Source organism: Molossus molossus, unplaced genomic scaffold (assembly GCF_014108415.1).
Source record: "Molossus molossus isolate mMolMol1 unplaced genomic scaffold, mMolMol1.p scaffold_m16_p_6, whole genome shotgun sequence".
Classification (NCBI taxonomy): Eukaryota; Metazoa; Chordata; class Mammalia; order Chiroptera; family Molossidae; genus Molossus; species Molossus molossus.
This window is the reverse complement of record NW_023425399.1, coordinates 3,485,698-3,505,520: the sequence shown is the minus strand read 5'-3', so window position 1 is coordinate 3,505,520 and position 19,823 is coordinate 3,485,698. Positions and strand designations below refer to the sequence as shown.

The 19,823-nt window shown below is 55.5% G+C and overlaps 1 protein-coding gene across 1 annotated transcript in view; it reads left to right on the top strand.

Annotated features, from left to right (window-relative positions):
- CUNH20orf85 (chromosome unknown C20orf85 homolog) overlaps nt 1-4,178 on the top strand; it is an 87,748-nt gene extending 83,570 nt beyond the window's left edge. Inside the window, 2 exon segments of the mRNA XM_036244668.1 lie at nt 1,487-1,588; nt 4,017-4,178. Coding sequence (XP_036100561.1) covers nt 1,487-1,588; nt 4,017-4,178 — 264 coding nt within the window.
- Nucleotides 4,179-19,823: the final 15,645 nt, after the last annotated feature.

Sequence of the window (19,823 nt, the reverse complement as noted above, 5' to 3'; positions counted from 1 at the left end):
TGCGGCCTCTGGGACTGAACGTCCTTCCTTTCCGGAACTTTTATTTATTTTTATTCCACACCTGAGGATGTTTTTCCATTTATCATCAGACAGAGAGGGAGGGAGGGAAAGAGAGAGAAACATCGATGTGATAGAGCCACGTCAACTGGTTGCCTCCTGTGCCACCTGACCAGGGCCAGGGATGAACCGCACCCGAGGTACATGCCCTTGACCGGAATCGAACCCGCGAGTCATTGGTCCACGGGCCGACACTCTAACCCCTGAGCCAAACCAGCCAGGGCCTTTCCTGTATTTATTGAACACTTACTACGTGCTTCTTCCAAAGCAGCTTCTTGAACCCGCACCACAGACCCTATGCAGAGGGTGCTCCTTTGTGCTCGGGTCACCAATTAGCAGTTGAGGCTGGAGCAGTGCCAAGTCAGGCAGCGAACAAAGAGCAGCTTCCGGGGGGAGCAGCGGGTCTGAGTCCAGGGCCACTTGGCCTCAGACTTGCCATCTGTAGAATGGGGTGATAGTCCTTACCTGCCTCACTGAGTGACTGAGGGTCCAAGCGGTTGAGATGGGGAGGCAGAGCTGGCACAGGAGGGATTCTTAGGCAAATGTCGTGGTATGTCCTAAACAAGGCAACAGAAATGGGCAAAGGGCCAGGCGTAATCATTCTTAGGGACCGGTGGGGACTCCAGCAAGGAGACCACTGTCCCTGGCCGGACGCAGCCGTCATCCGCCCAGCTACCACTTAGAGAGGCCAACTGCATATTCTAGCTGTTCGAGTCCAGACACCCAGACATTTAAATACCATCTTCTAAGTCTGGAATCGTGGCTCCGATTTATAAAACCATTCAGGCCTGCAAAACGCGAGTGGGCTTCCGTGGGCTGGTGGCCACCGGTCTGCATGGGACACGCCACGAGGAAGCCACGCTTCTCTGGAGGGTGGCGGAACCGAATACGAGCTGCCCGATTCAACATGGGTCTGATTCAGGGCAGGGCCAACCCGTTCGTAACTCACCCCATCCCACTGGCTTCGAAGTTATGCCACTCTTGACGAGATTTTTGAGACTTCAAGAATTGGACAGTTTGAAATGTTATGCATAAAATGAGTCCTTATTAATATCATCTGGATAAAAAGAGTCTATATTAATATGCTTTCTACGCCATGAAATTGGATTTTCGAAGAGTTCAAAATTGCTTTAAAAGTTAGAAGGGGGCGGTGGGGCTCTTCTCTGATATTTTCAAAGTTGGTCCTGGGCCCTGGTTGGCATTTTTAAATTCGAGTCCCTGCCTGTCAAGTTTTCTCAGCTGACTCCTCGGGGGTAGAGATCAGCGGCCGAGCGCGGCCGGGGCAGCTGTTAGCGGCTGCAGGCCCCCTGCCCCCTTCTGACTGCGATGGGGACGAGCTTTGTCACCTGTGAAACTCAGCAGTCTGGGGGCCGAGAGGACACGCCACCACCTCGGCCTGGGGTTTCCTGACTCTGGGACTGTGTTCCAGCTGGCGGAGTGTGAGGACAACGCCCCCGCCCCAAAGCCCAGAATCGAGCTTCCCCAGAGGTTCCGCATCCGGCCGGTGACCCCAGTGGAGAAATACATCAAGGTTTGCATGTTGTGTTTCAATACTTGCTTCCCCCATGACAAGTAAGCCCCGCTGGGCAATGTGTCCGTGCAGGTGCCCAAAGCCAGCCCCCAAAGGTAAGAAGTCAGCGGCGGGCAGGTGGGGAGTCCTGTTTCCACGCCCTTTCCACGCCCCTCCAGCCTTTCCACGCCCCTCCAGCCTTTCCACGCCCCTCCCACGCCCCTTCCAGGCCCACACGTCGGGTGGCCGTCCCCTCTGTGAGAGGCTCCGCTGCGGCTCTGAAGAAGCAGAGGGGCCAGAGCAGGAGGGCCTGGTTCAGCCTCCAGCAAACGCAGGGAGTGGGCGGGAGAGCAGGGCGGGCAGCGGCGGGCTCTGGAGCCAGGCTGCTGGGCACTCCCCCCCGGGGGGTCTGGACCTGTCTGTCTCTGCTTGGCCTTCCAGAGTGGAGGTTCATGGAAGCCCCGGCTTCCGGGAGTGGCACCCGGTCCAGCGGCGGGATGCCTGGGAAGGCCCCGAGCAGTGCCCAGCACTTTCAGAGTGCCAGCGACGGCTGGCTGCTGGGCGCCAGGTGCTCGGAGGGGCAAACGGTGATGGACGAGGAGGACACTCCAGCCCACACACCTGGGTCAGGGGCGCCGGGGTGAAAAAGAAAATCGACAGCATTGTTGTACACCGGGCTGGGGGCCATGGGGGAAACGGACGGGTGATGTTGGGGATGGGGCTCCCTGCGGAGCTGACTGAAGAACAAGCAGCCAGCCCAGGGACAAGCATTCCCGGCAAAGGGAACAGCACGTACAGATGCCCTGAGGCAGAGCAAAGGTTCATAGGTTTCAGGAGCAGCCAGGGACCAAGCTCCAGACACATCAACATCCCTGGCTGCTCCTGAAACCTATGAACCTTTGCTCTGCCTCAGGGCATCTGTACGTGCTGTTCCCTTTGCCGGGAATGTGTCTGGAGCTTGGTGAGCTGGGGGGGGTGGGGTAGGGGTGGGGAGGGCAGGGATGTGGATGGAGAGGTGGGCCGGGATGGAGAAGAGGTAGCAGTTGGGATTGGAGCTCAGCCTGCATGGGAAACAGGGCCATGACACGTGGAAACTGCCTCTCTGAAGACCACTCCGCCGCTGAGTGAGTGCCAGACTTAGACGGCGCGCCCGCCGGAGACCAGTCCGCTGCGGAGATGGGTCAGAGGCTAGACATCGCTGAGGTCCGTAGGTCCTGGGCCTCTTCTCGCGGGCCCGTCATTCCCTCTGCTCAGCTGCAGAGAAAGCAGCTCCGGGTGAAAACTGCTCAGGACGGAAGGCAGCCAGGAGAGGGGGACCTTGACCTCCGCTTTTCGTGGATAATGGCAATATCACCCTTCACAGACAATGAACCGACAGGCTCTGCCCAGGTCCCTTGTTAAGGGTGCCATGTTCATTTCTTTGCCCATCTGGCGGGTGCAGTGTGGCCTCCCAGGGTGGTTCTCGATTGCATTCTTCTCACAAGTTGGAGGGGGGCTTGAGAGCTCGTCTGTGTGTCCCCAAGGGCCTGTCTGCGACGATCCCACCCAGAGCTGGCTCCAGGAGACCTTGGCCCCTCTGGCACTTATTGATGTCCCTCCCTGCATGTGGCCTCTCAGGAGATTAATTTTAATACTTCATCAAGAACATATGTTAAGGGGCTCCATCCACCAGGACCGCCCCCTCCCGCCACGGCCTGTGCCAAAATGCTTCTAGCCCAGGGTGAACTCCTAACCCCAAGCATATTAAGCCCCTTTATGTCAGTTCGGTTAGAACAAACACTCCTCAGTGCTGTTCCCGCTCAGATCACCCCGAGCGCAGAGCAGGCCATTGCTTCATGTGGAGAAGGGGACACAGCCTCAACATTGACCCTCGTTTTCCAGAAACGTCGTCTGTCCCAGGAACTGATGAAGGAAACGGAATTGCTGTTTGTTTGTTATTTTCATCTCAGAAAGAATCCTGTTTTCCTTTTGGATTCTAATGAAGTTCAATTGCTTTTCATTCTTGTGGTCTCCACAGTGTGCGTGCATGTATGTGTGTTGCGTACATGTGTGTGCACGTGTGTGCATGTGTGCGCGCACATGTCATAAAGCATTCTAATCAAAGCCAGAAGGTGTATAACTCCCAGAATCCCATCTGACAATGCCCTCCTATATTTTATCAAGGCAGCGTGTGATATTTTTGCACCATGCTTCCCCCCACTCCCCCCTTTTGATCTTTGACCGAATAAGAATAATTTTATTGGAGGCCATGAATCCCATGAAAAGGAATGTGTTTGGTGAGCATTACTTTCAGGCCGACATGAGTCTCGGGGTCCACCTTATAAGGGACCCTGGCTTTGCGGTCTGTCTTTTCCACACCAGGCCTCACGGGCGGACCCAGGTGCCTCTGGGGACACTCCTCATGTCGCCATGGCCCAGGGTGACTCGTCCCCTTGCATCTCCATTCCAGGTGCTTCCATCACCCCCGGTCCCCAAGACGACCCAGGGCTTCATCGGCTGGCGGTCCGGGGTGCCCGGCCTGAACAAGTGCTTGGAGTACGACAAAGTGATTCAGAGCTGCAAAGGGACGTATGCCAAGGAGCTCGGCTGGCCGAAGGAGGGCATCCACTGAGCGGGGCGGGGCCTCCGGCCCTGGGGCAGCCGGGCAGCCCGCCGGGCACCGGGCCCATGCCAGGGGAGGAGAAAGCTCCCACGGCCCCTCTGAGGACAGAGCTCCCCTCCACATTTGCAAAAACCCACAAAATAGCCCTTTGACATGTTCAGTTTATCAATACCTCCCTTCTGGAACGTCCTTGTATCACTCCTGGGTTAATGTACTACATAAGGCAAAACGGATTCTCTGCATTTTTCTTTATATACCTTGGGACTTTCTGGGTATGGCTTTAAAAAGAAGTGATTGAATTTGAAAGCTATCTGTCTAGGTCCTCTCCTGCCGCGTACCGTCCCACCTCACCGCCGCTGGTTGTAGTGAGACGGCACCGGGTGTCTGTGGCCAGTGCCCCGGGCCTGCGTCCAGGAGGGATAAAGCACCGGAGGGCCCCCTGACGCCCCGGCCAGGACCTGCCGATAGCTTGAAAGCCGAAAGGAGCCTGAGACTTGCCAGTGAGCGAAGGTTTGCAGACAGGATGGGCTTCCACGGGCTCCGCACGAAACCTCCCTGCTTCTCCGGCCCCCCAGCCACCGCCGAGCGGGCCAACCAGGCCTCTGCCCTCCTTTCACGGACATTTGACGTGAACCCCGGTTCCTGCCTCACCCTGAGGCTCTGCTCCAGGTCCTACAAAGGGGAAGGTGGGGAGTGGGGACTCCCGCTGGGCAGAGGGTGCAGGAGAAGCCAGCATGCCCACCTGTCCCGGTCGACGAGAAGAGGGCCGGGTTCGGAGGCACCTCGGGGAGCTGGTTTGTGTTTGTGTCCGTGTAGCAGAGGGCGGTGCCTTCCTCCTCCCCCGCACTGACGCCCCGGCCTCGGCCTGACCTGGGCCACACTCCGGGGCTCAGCACAGAACACAGCGTCCCATCATCGGCGTCCGCTGAGAATCGAAGTGGAGGACACGCGAAGATTCAGGTACCCTGGCCGGTCTCAACCCTGATGTTTAATCTATGGAAACCAGCCTGTTTGTGGGTATTTCAATGGGACGCATGTCATCACACACTGTAAAATACCACAACATTTCCAAGGTCGAGACGAGGCTGGCGACCCCGCGGACGCCATGGGAACACAGCCCGCGGCGAAGCGGCAGGTGGGTTTCGGGACGCGTGGCCTCGGAAACCACGTGCAATGTAGCTCGGCTGGGGACTCACGATGGGTTCTGTCCCGAGCACATCTCAGCCCAAGACAAGAAGTCCCAGGTTGAGTCATAAGAAAATCACGATGTGATTGAATAAAACTATTGGGAAAACAAGCTGTATACATTGAAACACACCCGAGGGTAACTGCTCCAGGAGCGCCGGACTTCAGTGTCCAGAGCCTGAGACCAGAGGTGTCTGAGAACGTAGAATTGTGTAGATTTTGAAAAGCACGTCTATGGTATATTACATAACCCTTCTGGCAAGGTCTGGGGCCGCCAGCCCCACAAAATTAAATCCATTCATGTTTTTTGTACCAAAACGTATGAATATTCTCCCCAAATGGAACCAAGACTCCAGGAAGCCACTTGAGTGTGGGCAGGACCTACTGACCCTCTTCCAAGAATAGAATGTGGTTAAAGGGACAGCAGGCCACTTCCCAGATCAGGTCACAAAAGACTAGGACTTCCACCCTGGCCGGTTTGGCTCAGTGGTGAGCGTTGGCCTGCGGACCAATGAGTCATGGGTTCCATTCCGGTCAAGGGCATGTATCTCGGTTGCAGTTCGTCTCCGGCCCTGGTCAGGGTCGGAGGCAGCCAGTTGATGTGTCCCTTTCACATCAGTGTTTCTCTCTCCCCCTCACTCTTCCTCCCACTCTGTCTGATGATCAATGAAAAAATATCCTCGGGTGAGGATTAAAAAGAAGGACTGTGCCCTGGCTGGTTTGGCTCAGCGGTTAGAGCGTCCGCCTGCGGTCCGGAGAGGCCCGGGTTCGGTTCCCACTAAGGGCATGTACCTCGGTTGCAGTTTGTCCCTGGCCCTGGTTGGTCGTGTGGGTGGCAGCCACTTGATGTGTCCCTTCACATCGATGTTTCCCTCTCTCTCTCTCTTCCTCTCTCTCCCTCCCACTCTGTCTGTGCAAAAAATGGAAAAATGTCCTCGGATGAGGATTAAAAAAAAAAAAAAAAAAAGGACTGTGACTTCCGTCTTATAGCTCTCTCCCTTCCCCCCCTTCCCTCCTCCCCCTCCCTTCCCACTCCCCCTCTGCCCTCCTCCTGTCTCATGCCGCCAGCTGACACCCCATAGCAAGGAATGAAGGGAACCGCATCCAACAGCTCACAGGACCTGAGCGAGGCCTTCGTTCAACAGCGGCCAGGAACTGAAGCCCACCAGCAGTTTCGGGAGTGAGCCAGATAGCCGAGCCTTCCTGGGGAAGCCCCGTGATGGCCACAACCCTGGAGAGACCCTGGCCCAGAGGACCCGCTCAGCTGCCCCTGGGTTCCTGACCCACCGAGCTGTGAGACCACGGGGAGTTTTAGGCCGCTGAGTCTGGGGGGAATTGTTACTCAGCAACAGATACCAAGTCCAGGAGGTTTCCACGTTGACCCACCTGATTGCCATCATTTCCAGGGGAGCCTGGAGGAGTCCCCACAGGCTCTGAAGAGTTCTGGGGTTCTGGGACGTTCCCCTGATCCGCGCTGGCTTCATGAGGAGCAGAGCCGTTTCCCGGGGGAGCACCATGAACCGCCCTTCAGGAAGCTCCGCCTCCACGCGGCAGAAGCTGGGCCAGAATTCCAGGTGGCCACCTAAAAGCCAAAGGCTTTTCTAAGTCCACTGCACTTAGTTGAGATCAATAAGGATCGCTATTAGGGTGCCCTGATTCAGGCAGCAACCCACAGCGTTCCGAGGAGGGGACAAAGGCCAGGGGCATCGGCGAGGAAGGGGAGGGGACCGCGCCATCCGCAGCAGGAAGGCGTCGCTGTTGGTGCAGATACGGGCACAGATACGGTAACACAGTGGCGCCGACTCGAAACAATGCTTTTAATTTTCAGCCTGGTAGTCATAGTATCTGCTTTCTGACTATCTTTGCAAACAGGTCTTTAGGACACAAAGTTGCTTTAGGCCCAGCCCAAAGGCTGTTTGGCCATTTTAACACTGCAAAGGTTTGAGGTCTAAGACAGCTGGGCGGCTCCTCTGGGGTGGCCGCTCCTGCTCCATTTAAAGGGGCTCCTTTTTCTTCTTACCTGGGTGACACGCCTTTTAACTTTGGAGGGACGACGCTGGAAAATGACTGACAATCTCTCTAACCCACATTCCCAAATCAGGTGTCCTTAGAGGTCCGCCGAAGGCTAGAAAATCTCCCCCGAGTCCATGAGGAGGTGAGGCTTCAGGACAGAGTTGGCAGGGCTGAGCCGGGCTGACCCCTTTCAATGGGGGCACTTCCAGACCGTGTGGCCTTGGGCAGGTGGCTGGGCCTCTCTGAGCCCTGCTCCCTCGGTGTGAGATGGGGACACAAACTCAGTCTTACGGGCCGGCGTGAGGATGGACGGGGATCGGGCGAAGAGAGGGAACTTCGTCCTAGCAAAGGAACAGACTCTTCACACACGGCGACACGGAGGGGCAAGCGGCAGGTGAGCTGTCTGGCCCGGCCAAGGGATTCGGCCACGGTGCTACTTCTATTGCCATTGCTGTTGTTGATGACGACAACCTTTCCACCTCCATAAAGTAGGGTTCCCCTCGGGCTTCCGATGAAGGGTGCAAGGTTTCTCCAGCACCCACCGGACGTAAGAGCTGGCTGTCACTGAAGAGAACGCTGGGTGCTCCTTCAAAAATGCACACTCCCATTTAAAAATAAACTTTGAGATCTTTCTGGGGCCATTCATTGAAACTTATAAAAAGGAGCCCAGAAAAAGCCTGAGGTGTACACTTGCTGAGCGGAATTGCGTTCCTGGGAGGCGGCCGGACTAGGCTTTGGTTTCAGGAGGCGATCGTGTAGTTAGTGATCGGTGTTCTGCACAGGCGGTGATGCCTCTGATGAGACAACATGTAGATGATGATGGGGTGAGCTGCAGCCCAGGCCCAGGCACCCAGAGAGAGCTGCGTGTCCCCCAGAGAAAGGAGGCACGTGTGTGAGCAACTGTTGTCTGCGTGTGGTGCATGGGTATAACTGATTTACTATGCAAGAAGCTCTCTTTTAATCGGGAAATAAATCTCACTTCTTGATGTCTGACTGTAACATTCCCACCAGGAGACACATGGAATGTCGACCTGGGTGCACGGGGCGAGGAGAAGCCACGGTGGCTGCTCAGAGCACACCTAAGCTAGGTTCTAAAAATGCCCTCCCCACCCCCAGGATTCTGTACCTTTCTCCCCAGAACCTGTGACTCGGAGGAGAATTCACTGTAGTGATGATGATGTATCATGCGCCCAGTGTAATCACATGAGCCCTGGGAAGTGGACAGTGTGCTCCGGCTGGAGGCACAAGGGGCGGTCAGGGGGTTTGGAGCGTGAACACACTCCCATGTCATTGATGCTTTGAAGATGGATGGGACCACGTGACAAGGAGGGTGCTGCCTCTAGAAGCAGAAGACAACTCCTGGACAGCCAGCAAGGACATGGGGACCCCAGTCTTAGAGCCACGTGGAACAGGATCCTGCCAGAAATCAGAATCAGCCCAGATGAGGCTTTTCCAGATGAGAATTCAGGTCAGCCCACGCCTTGACTTTGGCCTGTGAGATGCTGAGCTCATCTGGATGTCTGGCCTACAGAGCTTTGAGATGATAAACGAGTGCTGTTTCCAACCCCTAAAACTGAGGTTATTTATTAGAGCAGCAATAAAAAGCTAACGCCCCAGGCATGCCGCTGACGCTCAGAGCTCCCCGCCCAGGCCCTCTGTCCACGTCCAGTGCACGGTTTCTAAGTAAACGCCTCTTTCCAACTGCTTCTCTGACATCTCCACTTGGATGTTTAAAAGGCATCTCAGCTTGAATTCCAAAGTGAAATTCTTGATTCCAGCACTCACTTCCCCCACTGGCCAATGGGTCAGTGGGACCATCTCCTTCACCTTCGTCCACCATCATCATTTCCGTAAATGACCGGGCACGACACCATGATGTGCAGCTGCTGTGGATGGTAGACGGTACGGTCTGTGGTAGAGGTTGTGGTCGGTGCGTGCTGGCCTGGAACTGTTTCCTCCTGAAAGTGACACATGTCACTTCTGTTCACACCTCATCGCCCAAAGCGAGTCACCCAACCATGCCTAACTTCCAGGGGCAAGACGTCTTTGTTAGCATTAGCACAGGGACTAGCAACTTCTACCATTGCTAAACTTATATTTTTGCAAGTAAGGGGCATTTAAACTATATCACCACCACCTCCATCTACGGACTCAGGGTGGCCACATGCGGCCCGCCACCTCTTTTTGTCAATGAGGTCTCAGTGGGACACAGCCATGCTCATGCCCTTACACACTGATGCAGCGGCTCTCCTGGTGGCCGGCAGAGTGGGGTCATTAGGACGGAGCCCGTGTGTCCTACGAAGCCGCAAATGTTTACTACCCTGCCTTTATGAGAGAACTGTGCAGCCTGGACCACACCGTTCACCATCTCAATTATCATAAAAAGAACAATTTAACGATGAGAATGTAGAGAAGATAGTCTCTCAGAAGAGAGGTCTATTCTTAAATCAGACCTTGATGAAGATGTGATGTCCTCGTTTTCTTCCTTTATCTGCAGATAGGAAGCCTCACCCAAGTCCTGTCATGGGGTTGGGGATCCCGGGACTGCGAGAACCTTGGGGAGTTACAAGGCTGGACTGACACAGCAGATGAGCCGAGAGGGTCAGGTGGGGCCCGCCTGAGGGCGGAGCCAGGCAGCCATGGGCGGGGCCTGTGCAGCCCGACCTTCTGATTGGCCAAAAGCCGCTGATACTACAGACCTCATGCTGTCCATCAATTCCCCAGTTTTAAAAACTACTGTAAAGAATAAATTTCATGAAGAGGAGACAGAAGCGCTGTTAGGGAAGAAAGAACTCTTCCACGTCATCAGTAATGTTTTATTTTTAAAAATGATTTGGAGCAAAAGTGACTAGCAGCCATAAAAGGGAAGGAAGTTCTGGTACCTGCTACAATCCAGATGAACCTCAAGAACACAGAAGCCAGGCACAAAAAGTTCCTGTTGTGTGGCCTTTTTGTATGAAATTTCCAGAACAGGTCAATCCACAGAGACAGGAGTGAGCAGATTAGTAGTTACCATGGGCTAGAGGGAGGGGATGAGGGGCCACTGCTGACGGGTAGGGCTGTCCTTCCGGGGTGATGGAAATGTTCTGCGACTCGGTGGAGGTGAGGGTAGCATCACGTGGTGAATGTGCTAAATGCCACTGAACTGGACACTTTAAAATCGCTCTTCGTATGTAATGTGCATTTCACCTCCATAAAAAAACGACTGGATGTTTTTAAGCTGTCTTTTCTGGGTTCTACACGTGAAATTATCCCCTCGCGCATGTCTTAAACATCTGGCATGTATATTAAAATACGTATTACCCCAGACGGAGGCCAGATTAAACATGATGGAGGGCCATGATTGGTCCTTGAGCCGCCACTCACTGGGCTGGATCACAGTCATCCACGGTGGCCATCTGGTCATCATCACCACACAGTGGACCTGCTTAGCAGAATGTTTCCTGGCCCCAGGAACACTGCTTGGGTGGGATCAGATATAAAAATAAATCCACAGCCGAGCTGGTGTGGCTCAGTGGATTGAGTGTCGTCCCATGGACTGAGAGGTCCTGGTTCAATTCCCGGTCAGAGCACATGCCCAGGTTGTGGGCTCGATCCCCAGTAGGGGGCGTGCAGGAGGCAGCCGATCAATGTTTCTCTTTCACACAGATGTTTCTATCTCTCTCTCCCCTTCCTCTCTCTCTAAAAAAAATCAATGAAAACATATTTTAAAATAATCATTACAGAAATAAAAATAAATCCACAGAACAGTGGGCCAGAGAAGCCAGACAGGAAAGAGGACGTGCTGTGTGATCCGATGTATATGAAGTGCAGACACAGACAAAGCTGATGCTGGGAGAAGTCAGGACGCGGCTCTTGCAGGGGTGGGGACGGGGCACCAGGAGGCCTGGGGGAAGGGGTGGCTGGTCTCTCTCTTTATGCAGATGGTGGTGACCTGGGGACATTCGGGCTGCGGAAATGCGTTGCGCTGGACACTTCTGACGAGCACGCTTCCCTGCGGCATGCTGTATTTCACTTTGAGGAAAGTTTAAAAATAAGTAATAAATGCATAAACCCGCCGGGTACGTTTCGCTTCCTGCCAGCCCTTTCAAACGCAGCCCCAGGCCTGGCTTCGGGTTGCAGGCCCCCAGATGGGTGGGTCTGCGGGTGCGAACCTCCAGGCCCTGGGTGCGCAGGCCCATGTAAGGAAACTGAGCACACGGGAGGTGAACCGCAAATGCTCAATACAGTTTCTTTCTTGTGCAACCGGAAATCGCCTTATCCCTGCACGGGAGCCCCCTGGAGCCCAGCATCTCAAGCAGGTGTGGGTGGTCTCTTGTCAGCCCAGCCGGCCCGGCACAGGCAGCAGAGGTCCGTGGAGGCATCCACAGCCTGGGAAGGCAAGCAGAGGGCGGATGCCACCGCCCAGATCAAGGATCAGAGGCTTAGGAGCAGGAGGGAGAGACAGAGGGGCAGAGGGCAAACTCTGGTCTGGTGTTTGGGGAAGAACCCAAATGTACTAGTGTATCGTCGAGTCCTTGAAGAAGCTGCACCGCACATCCCGTCACAGGCTCACAGACCCCCAAGAGGGAGCCCAGGAAAGGCTGTGGAAGACCCCATGCCTTGCCCAGAACGGCCTTCCAGGACCCCCGGCCCCAGCCAGGCCCCGCACGCCTGGCCCTCAGCGCGGGTCCTGCAGCTTCGGCTCAGAGGTCACTTTTTCAGGGAGTTGGTCGGTATCTACAGCAAACGGCAGGCTGGGGGTGACCTAAGCTAATGACCCCCATCCCTTCCCCTAAATACGAAAGAGGTCAAGTCCCCAAGGTGAGCACAGAGCGCAGGTGAAGCCCCCACCTCCAGTACCCACCCAGGGCTCAAGGAAGGGAGGAAAGAGAGGGGAAGACAGAGACAGAAAGAGACAGGGGGAGGGGCAGACATACAAGGAACAGGAGGCAGACAGACAGAAGAGGGAGGGAAGGGGCAGGAAGAGGGTGGGCGGGCATGCAGAGGGATCTAGTTTGTTTTCTTTCTTTCCTTTCCTTTCTTTTCTTTGCATCCCCAGGAAAGGAACAGGTCCACAGACGCAGCTGCTGGGGTGTCCTGGGACCCTGTCCCGTCTTTCTGCACACGCAGAGTGTCCCCATTCCTCCGATATGGGGTTGCATCCCTCACCAAGAAGGGACCACAGACTCAGCTGACACTCATTGTCCAGTTTAGCATTTGTCCCAGACAGTAGCAGCCTGGTCCCCGTCACCAGCTGGGGCTGGCCAGGGTTCAGGTACCCCTCCACCACTCACTGGTGTGATATGCGACAGGAGGGATCGGGGGCACCTGGCCCCAGAGGAACCCACAGGACCAGCTGTCGCAAAGCAGGAAGAGCCGGGAGCCTGCCCCCTGCTGTGGCCGAGATGGCACTACCTCCCCTGAGTGTCACGGGCCTCAGCCCCAACCCATCTGCTTAGGGAACGGGTCTAGCACAGGGTCCCCCAAACCAGAGCCCTCCGCAGGCTTAGGGAGCAGGCCCTGTGACCACAGAAGGAGCCGCCTAGAGAAAGCAGCTGAACGCTTGTATTTTGACTGTGGGATCCGGTATCCGGGAGCACTGTCCTCCCTCTGCAGTGGAGGGAACCCCGCCTCTCAGCCCCCCAGTGGTGGCTGGGGCTCAGACCCGCAGGCCGTCGGGGGAGGACGGGGTAACTGGGGGGGGAAGAGCTCGGCTGGGGGGATCTGCAGCTGTGGTTTCCTTCCCAGGGCCGGGCCTTCTCCTGCAGGTGAGGACGACAGCCTCGGAGGGGAGCCCACCCTGTGGGGCCGGGGAGGCCCGGGCTCAGGAGTCTCCTGGTTCCCTCAGGGGAGAAGACAGAGACCTGAGCACCTCCCGCCGCCCCCACCCGAGGGGGGAAGGAGCGGCTGCCAGGAAGGGGGGTGAGAGTCCTGGCAGGTGGGAGCCCTAGATGATGCCCTCGGCCTGGGATGGGGAGCCGGAGGGGGGGGAGGGGCTGCGAACGGGGCCGCCTGCCGGGGGGCCGCCTGCTGGGCCGGTGGTGGCGACGGCTGGGTTTTCTGTGGGTGTCTGGCTGGTGACCTTTCTGAGAAACGGATTCCGAAGGGACTGCTATTTGTCGAGGCCCAGTTCAGAGACATCCTCCGACGTAAATGTCAGGCCCCCGCTGTCACTGGGAAGCAGGGCGGGCGCCCAGCAGGACACCGCCGACTGAGACCCGGCAGGCCTGAGCCCTGAGGAAACACGCGTGTGACCGCCCGGTGCGCTGCGACATTAATTTGTGACTTGTTCTTGCTGGTTTTTTCCTTCCTTCCTTCCTTTCTTTCTCCCCTTCCCCTAAGACAGCAGGAAATGTGGGCAGCTGTAAGGATCGCATGAGGTACACCCGCAAAGCCTTCAGGGTGCACTTGGGTACAGTCGGTGCTCAATAAACAGCACCAATAGCTGTTATCGCTGGAGGGGTGGTGGGACGGGGGTGTTATCAGAGGCCCAGCACCGCCCTGGGCCCTGCGGCTCAACCCCACCTGGGATGCGGAGGGGCCCAGGTGCCAACACCCTTGGGGCCATCTCACCTGCAGGGCGAGGGAGCTGGGCATTTGTAAAATACCCACGAACCATCCGTGCCACCTCCTCCCCTCCCTGCCACCGTCCCTGGCTGGGGCCTGCTCTGGGGGGACTCTGAATCCCTGTCACCTGGGCCTGGACTGAAATGGTGAGTGTGGAGAGGAACTGGGCAGGGCAGCCTTGCCTGCTGGGGGTGCTGGGAGGTGGCTTCACAGACAGTTTGTACTCCAGGCCCGAAAGGCAGAAGCCCTGTCCCTCCGCCTTCTCTACCAGCCAGCAGGAGGCGCCGGTGTGGGCGGTGGACCCTGCAACCCTGCCCCTCCTGCGGCTCGGGCCTCCGCACTCCGGCGAAAGCAGGTCCCCAGGAGCCGCTGCTCAGCAGACAGGACGACAGAGGGGACTGTCAAGAGCCCGGCACTTAGGAAACACCGTACATAGTTTCTAAATGTGAACGGCTAACTTTTTCCAGTTCAAATCCCAGGAAACAATGTTGCTGGACAACACAGAACTCAAAGGCTCCTCCCTCCCAGGAGAGGGACTGTCATCAAGGGTTACAGAGCAGCCCCGCCGGCTGTCAGGTGGAAGGGGCTGTTTGGAAAAAAAAAAAAAGAAAGAAAAGAAAAATAGAAAAAGGTCCCCAAGTTGCAGGCTGAGAATTCACGTGCCCACGCCGCCCCCTGCTGGGCAGCCGTGGCGTTGCAGGAGCAGAGGCGCGGCCCGTGGGGACTTCAGCGTCCACACCGGCCACTGGCAGGGTCCCTGCGGAGGCAAGCGCTGCTTGGGGGGTCTACCCCTTCCTCCAGCATCAGTACTGGGGTCTCGAAGGCTACCTCACATCTCAAAGAAGAGAGGGCAGGACGACAGGCTGGGGAGCGCTGATGGGGGGGATCCTGGCTGAGGACCGCCCCAAACCAGAAAGGACAAGACCCAGAGAGGCGGTGGCCCCGTGTCTAGCCTGCCTGGCTTCGGTGGCCCCTGGAAGCTGCTCCCCCAAGGCCAGGAGTGGGGTGGATTGGGGTGCAAAATTTAAGGGCGAGCCAAAGAAAAAAACGTTCACGATAAATATTTTAAAAAGTCAGAACCAGGGCAAACGTATCCGTGATGAACAAAACTCATCCCAACTGCAGACGGAGACAGCACCTGTATTGCTGACTGTTCCCCCTTTGCCCGGGACTTCCACGTGGCTACGCGTCCTCATTTCAAGCTCTGATATTTTGTTCATCGTGGAGTTTTTGCACTAATGTTGATGTTTTAACATTGCATTAGAATATCATTTATCTTGATTACTGAGTGTTTCTGGCGTCCCTTTCATTCTGGACCCCAGGCGAGTTCCGGCCCTGCTGTGGCCCGATCCCCAACCTTTCCTTGCCACCCTGTGGTCTTCTCCTGGCTCAGCGGACAGGCAGGCCTGGGGGCGTCCCCCGTGGGCTTCTTCCATCCGGGCCAGGTGGGGTGGAGGGCACACCCTCTCTGACCCTCAGTGTCCTCTGCACCTTTGTGAAAGCCAGGCGGCCACCTTCGCTTTCGTAACACAGAACCCAGAACCTTGGGCTGGACGGAAGGCTGTGTGCAGCCCACTTGCTGAGGGAGCTCCCGGAGAATTCAAAGCCCGTGGCGCAGCCTGGGAGGGGTGCCTTCCCACCAGTCCCCTCGGCACCCCGTTCACCTGGCACGGGGCGGGCATCCCGCACCCCTGCCTGCCACCCTGCTCCACCTTCATCTTGACCCTCGGGACAAGAGATTCGACTCTGTGACCAGCATCTTCAAGACGCTTTAGCTCACCCTCTCAGTGGGGAAACTGAGGCTCAGAGAGGGTGTGGACCCCTTGCGATCACCCAGGCAGGCCCAAGCTGCCTCGACTCTGAAGCATCAAAGCGTCTTCCCCGCACCCACTCTGCCTTGTAGGCGAAATCTCCAGTTTCACTGACTTTCCAAGACCCAGCTGGGGGCGGGAGGGATGAGGGATGGGGCTCCGTCCCCACCGTTCTCAGGAGGGTGGAGCTTGGAGAGGTGGGGTGTCATTCTCCCCACACATGTCTCCCCAGCACACTGGCCCCAACCCAGGACCGGGCCACGCCAGCATCCCGCTGGGGAAGGGAAGGGTCTCCCACTTTGCGAACAACCCAGCTCCCTGCGCTGCTCCTGAGCCCCCTCTTTGCTTTAGCCGAGGAAAACCTGCTCAGGAAAGGGGGAGCTTCTTACATCCTCAGTGCCCTCAAAAATATTTTCTTTCTAAAACCAAAGCTGTGTTTGAGAGAGACATATCTTAAAATGGGGTCTCAATAATGCTACGTGGGCGCCTTCCCTCGATGCTGTCAATGAGAGAGGAGAGAGAACCCACCACAGATGTGGCCACGATCCGGAAAGTCTTCACGGAGGTGACTGTTGGTTCTCGTTGTAAACAAGGTGGTAGACAGAATTCTAAGACGCCCTGTGGTCCCGTGCCCTGGTGTCCACACCTTTGTGTGGTCCCTTCTCTGGAATGTGGGCAGGACCAGTGACTTGCTTCTAACAGACAGAATAAGGCAGAGGTGAAGGTGAATGGTTTTGCAGGTGTGATTAAGGTCCCTAATCAGTTGAAGGGAGGTTTTTCTTCAAAAGAAGATTTAGAGGTAAGAGGTGCCTACTCTCTCTCCCTCCCTCCCTCCCTCTCTCTCTCCATCTCAGCCTTGTGAGATTCGAGAAGGCAGCTAAAGTTGTGCGCAGACGCAGGCGTTTGACCTAAGAACTGAGAGATAGTAAATGGCTGTTGTTTTAAGCCACCGATGTGCTAACGGTCTACACGGCATTAGAGAGCCAACACCATGAGTCTATGAAGATCCCTTTACATGCAGTGAGGCGGTGGCTCTGGAAGGTGATGGGCATCCTCAGACCACGAATGGCGACACTGTGCCAACATCACGCCCACACGCCTGCCAGGCACACGGGTGACAGCCTGGAGGAGGGAACTTGAGAGCGCACGCCTCAGGCAGCTCGAGCCGAGGGAAGACGCTGGAGGTCCGACCCCCGGGGGGCTGGGTGACGACCAGGACCCTGGAGCAGCCCTGGGCGAACAGTTGGCAGAAACTGATTCATGAACTGCGGAGGGGGCGTGAGCTGTGTGAATTCGTGATGTTAAATGCCGGGGACTGCTGGTTACAGGATATTTTACAGGAAGCATGGTAAGTAGGCGTTTGATCATTGCACCTACGTCTTGGCCAACATGCTCTTTGTCCTGGGATCTTAATGGGAAAGTGAGGAGAACCCCCTTCGGTTTTGAGACCCCGTGTATTCGGGTACCTGTGGTGTTTGTTGTCAGTGAATTCATGGGTGTCCGTTTCACAGATGGGGAGAGAGTCAAACAGGAGCCAAGACACAAGCACCATTCGACACAAAGCCCATGCTTTCCAGACCACCCTAGACAAACAAGTATCTCCAGACCCCAGGAACCCACAGGTGACAGGGACCCCTCCATTGGGTTGCACGTGCCGAGGGCAGCAAGGTTGAGGGCCCCCCCTCACAAACTTACCACTTTAGGTGCTAAAACTCACACCTCTTCCCCAGCTCCTACCTGAAGCCCTCTCACCCCCGGAGATAACAACTCAGTTTTCAGCACAATTTCAGTTGTGTTAATGGAAAAAAAATATCCTGAACTAGGCTTTTAATGACCATGCATTTCTCATTCCCCAGCCCCTGGGGAACGGGCTGTGTCCATTTACCGTCCCCAGGATATTTGGGGTAATGGGTCTCCAGGCACCTAATTCCCCAACCATAATGGCAGAGGAAACCCATTTGGGGCCACATTTTGAGTTAATGATATATACTCATTTAGTGTGCAGGCGGCTAAAAGCTAAAACGCAGGGGCTAGAAAATTACGGTCAAAGTCTACTTTTTTCACCTTAATTTTGTTTTGTTTTAAGTTCCATATATCACAAGAGTTGTGAAAGTTCACAAAGTTGGATGAAAGCCACACATCAAGTTTGATTTTCAAACTAGGTCAATCTAGCCCGGCCAGGGTGCTCAGTGGTTGGGCGTCGACCCTGCACCAAGAGGTCTCCGGTTCGATTCCCGGTCAGGGCACATGCCCAGGTTGTGGGCCTGATCCCCAGTGGGGGGCATGCAGGAGGCGGCCAATCGATGTTCTCTCTCATCGATGTTTCTCTCTCTCTCTCTCCTTTCCTCTCTCTCTCTCTCTAAAATCAATAAAGAAAAAAAAATTAAACAGACTAGGTCAATCTAGGAAAAGAAAGAGATGTTGCCTTTTTTAATTATAAAAGAATTTAATAAATACAAAAATATAGGGTATCCCCAAAAATGTATACACAACTTTGAATAATTATGAAGCCAGTGTTTATTAAAATACATTTTATTTTCAAAACATAATGGAATCTACAGACACCCCGTATACATTCTTGGGGGGACACCCTGTGTATTTTTTCTGCTCAACACTCTTTCCTTCTGGAAACCGCCTCCCACACTCCAATGGTCCGTGTATCTATAATTACGTGTCAATCATGGTACCCCACCTGTAACACATGCACTGGGGTGGGCCATGAACCAGGCTGGCCAATTAGAGGACTCCACTGTACTGAGCATGTGATCCAGACAGACCAACCAGGGACTTACCTGAAACTTTTTTTTTTTTTTTGGTACATGCCCCTAGCGGGAACCGAACCCGGGACTCTCTGGTCTACGGGCCGACGCTCCAACCCGAGCCAAACTGGCCAGGGCAACTTACCTGAAACTTGATGCTAGAAGAGTTTCTCCGTCTTGACCAGAAGACCATATAAGCTGGAGCTTCCTGTGACCATTGTCCCCTGATACATGGAGGGACCCAACTGCTTTAAAAGACAGGGACACGAACATGCAAGAGAAAACAGAGATGAGTGGAGATGGAATAAACAGAATAATCTAGTAATATCATTTGACTCCCTGAAGCCCCTAAAGCCAGTGGTATTCCTGAACTTTTCCTTTTCACAAGCCAACAATGTCCAATTTGGGCTAAAGCCAGTGTGAGTTGATTTTCTGTCAGTTACACCAAAAAATTGTCCTGAGCAATACAGAGAGTTTCTGTCATTCATTCACTCGCTCACTCGGATGAGAAAGACACAATCCTGGATCCTTGCAGAGCTGAGCAGGGCCAGCAGCCTTCAGCCAAATAATGGCCCAGTGGGTTGGTCACTAGCGGGGTGATTAGTGCCACCGAGGAGAAATCGGGGCCTTCAGGGACCCACCCCCAGCGGGGGACCCTCGGGGCGTCTTCCCGCAGATATGACCCAGGAGATTTGACAACACCTCCTAAACGCCTCGCTTTTGCCTCGTAGGGCTTTTCTTTCTGAGCTCCGGGTCAGCATGGATACTTCTCCGGGAGAAAGCATTGTCCTTCTCTCCAGAGAGAAACCTCTGCTTCCTCCTGAACAGATAGACACTGTCCTCATGTCTGAGCCCTCGCTTCTCCCCCAGAACGGGTCCCCCAGGAAGACACACAGGAGGCATGCCGACCTGCGGGCCACTCCCCATTGTGGCTTAAAAGTCCTGACACCGTCTGCGGTCACACCCCAGAAACCTCCTGGAGAAGGTCTGCTTCCCATGGAGCCGGCGTCCAGCAACCTCCGAGGCTCCACTGGCCTTGGGCGGTGGGGGGCCCAGCACCCCAAGTCTGGGCCGAGTGCCCAGGCTGCCTGCCCAGCCCAGAGCAGCCACCTGCGGGTAAGAATGTCCCTCTCCCAGTGACCCCTCCACCAAGGCCTCCCGGGTCTGGCCACTCTCCTGCCCCTACTCCAGCCACAGGTCTCTCCGTGGTCACAGATGCAGTCATATGGACACGTAAGCAGACACACACACGCACACACACAGGTAAAACACACATGCACACAGGGCCGCACACAGACACATGCATCCATGCACACAAAGACATGTGCACACAGACA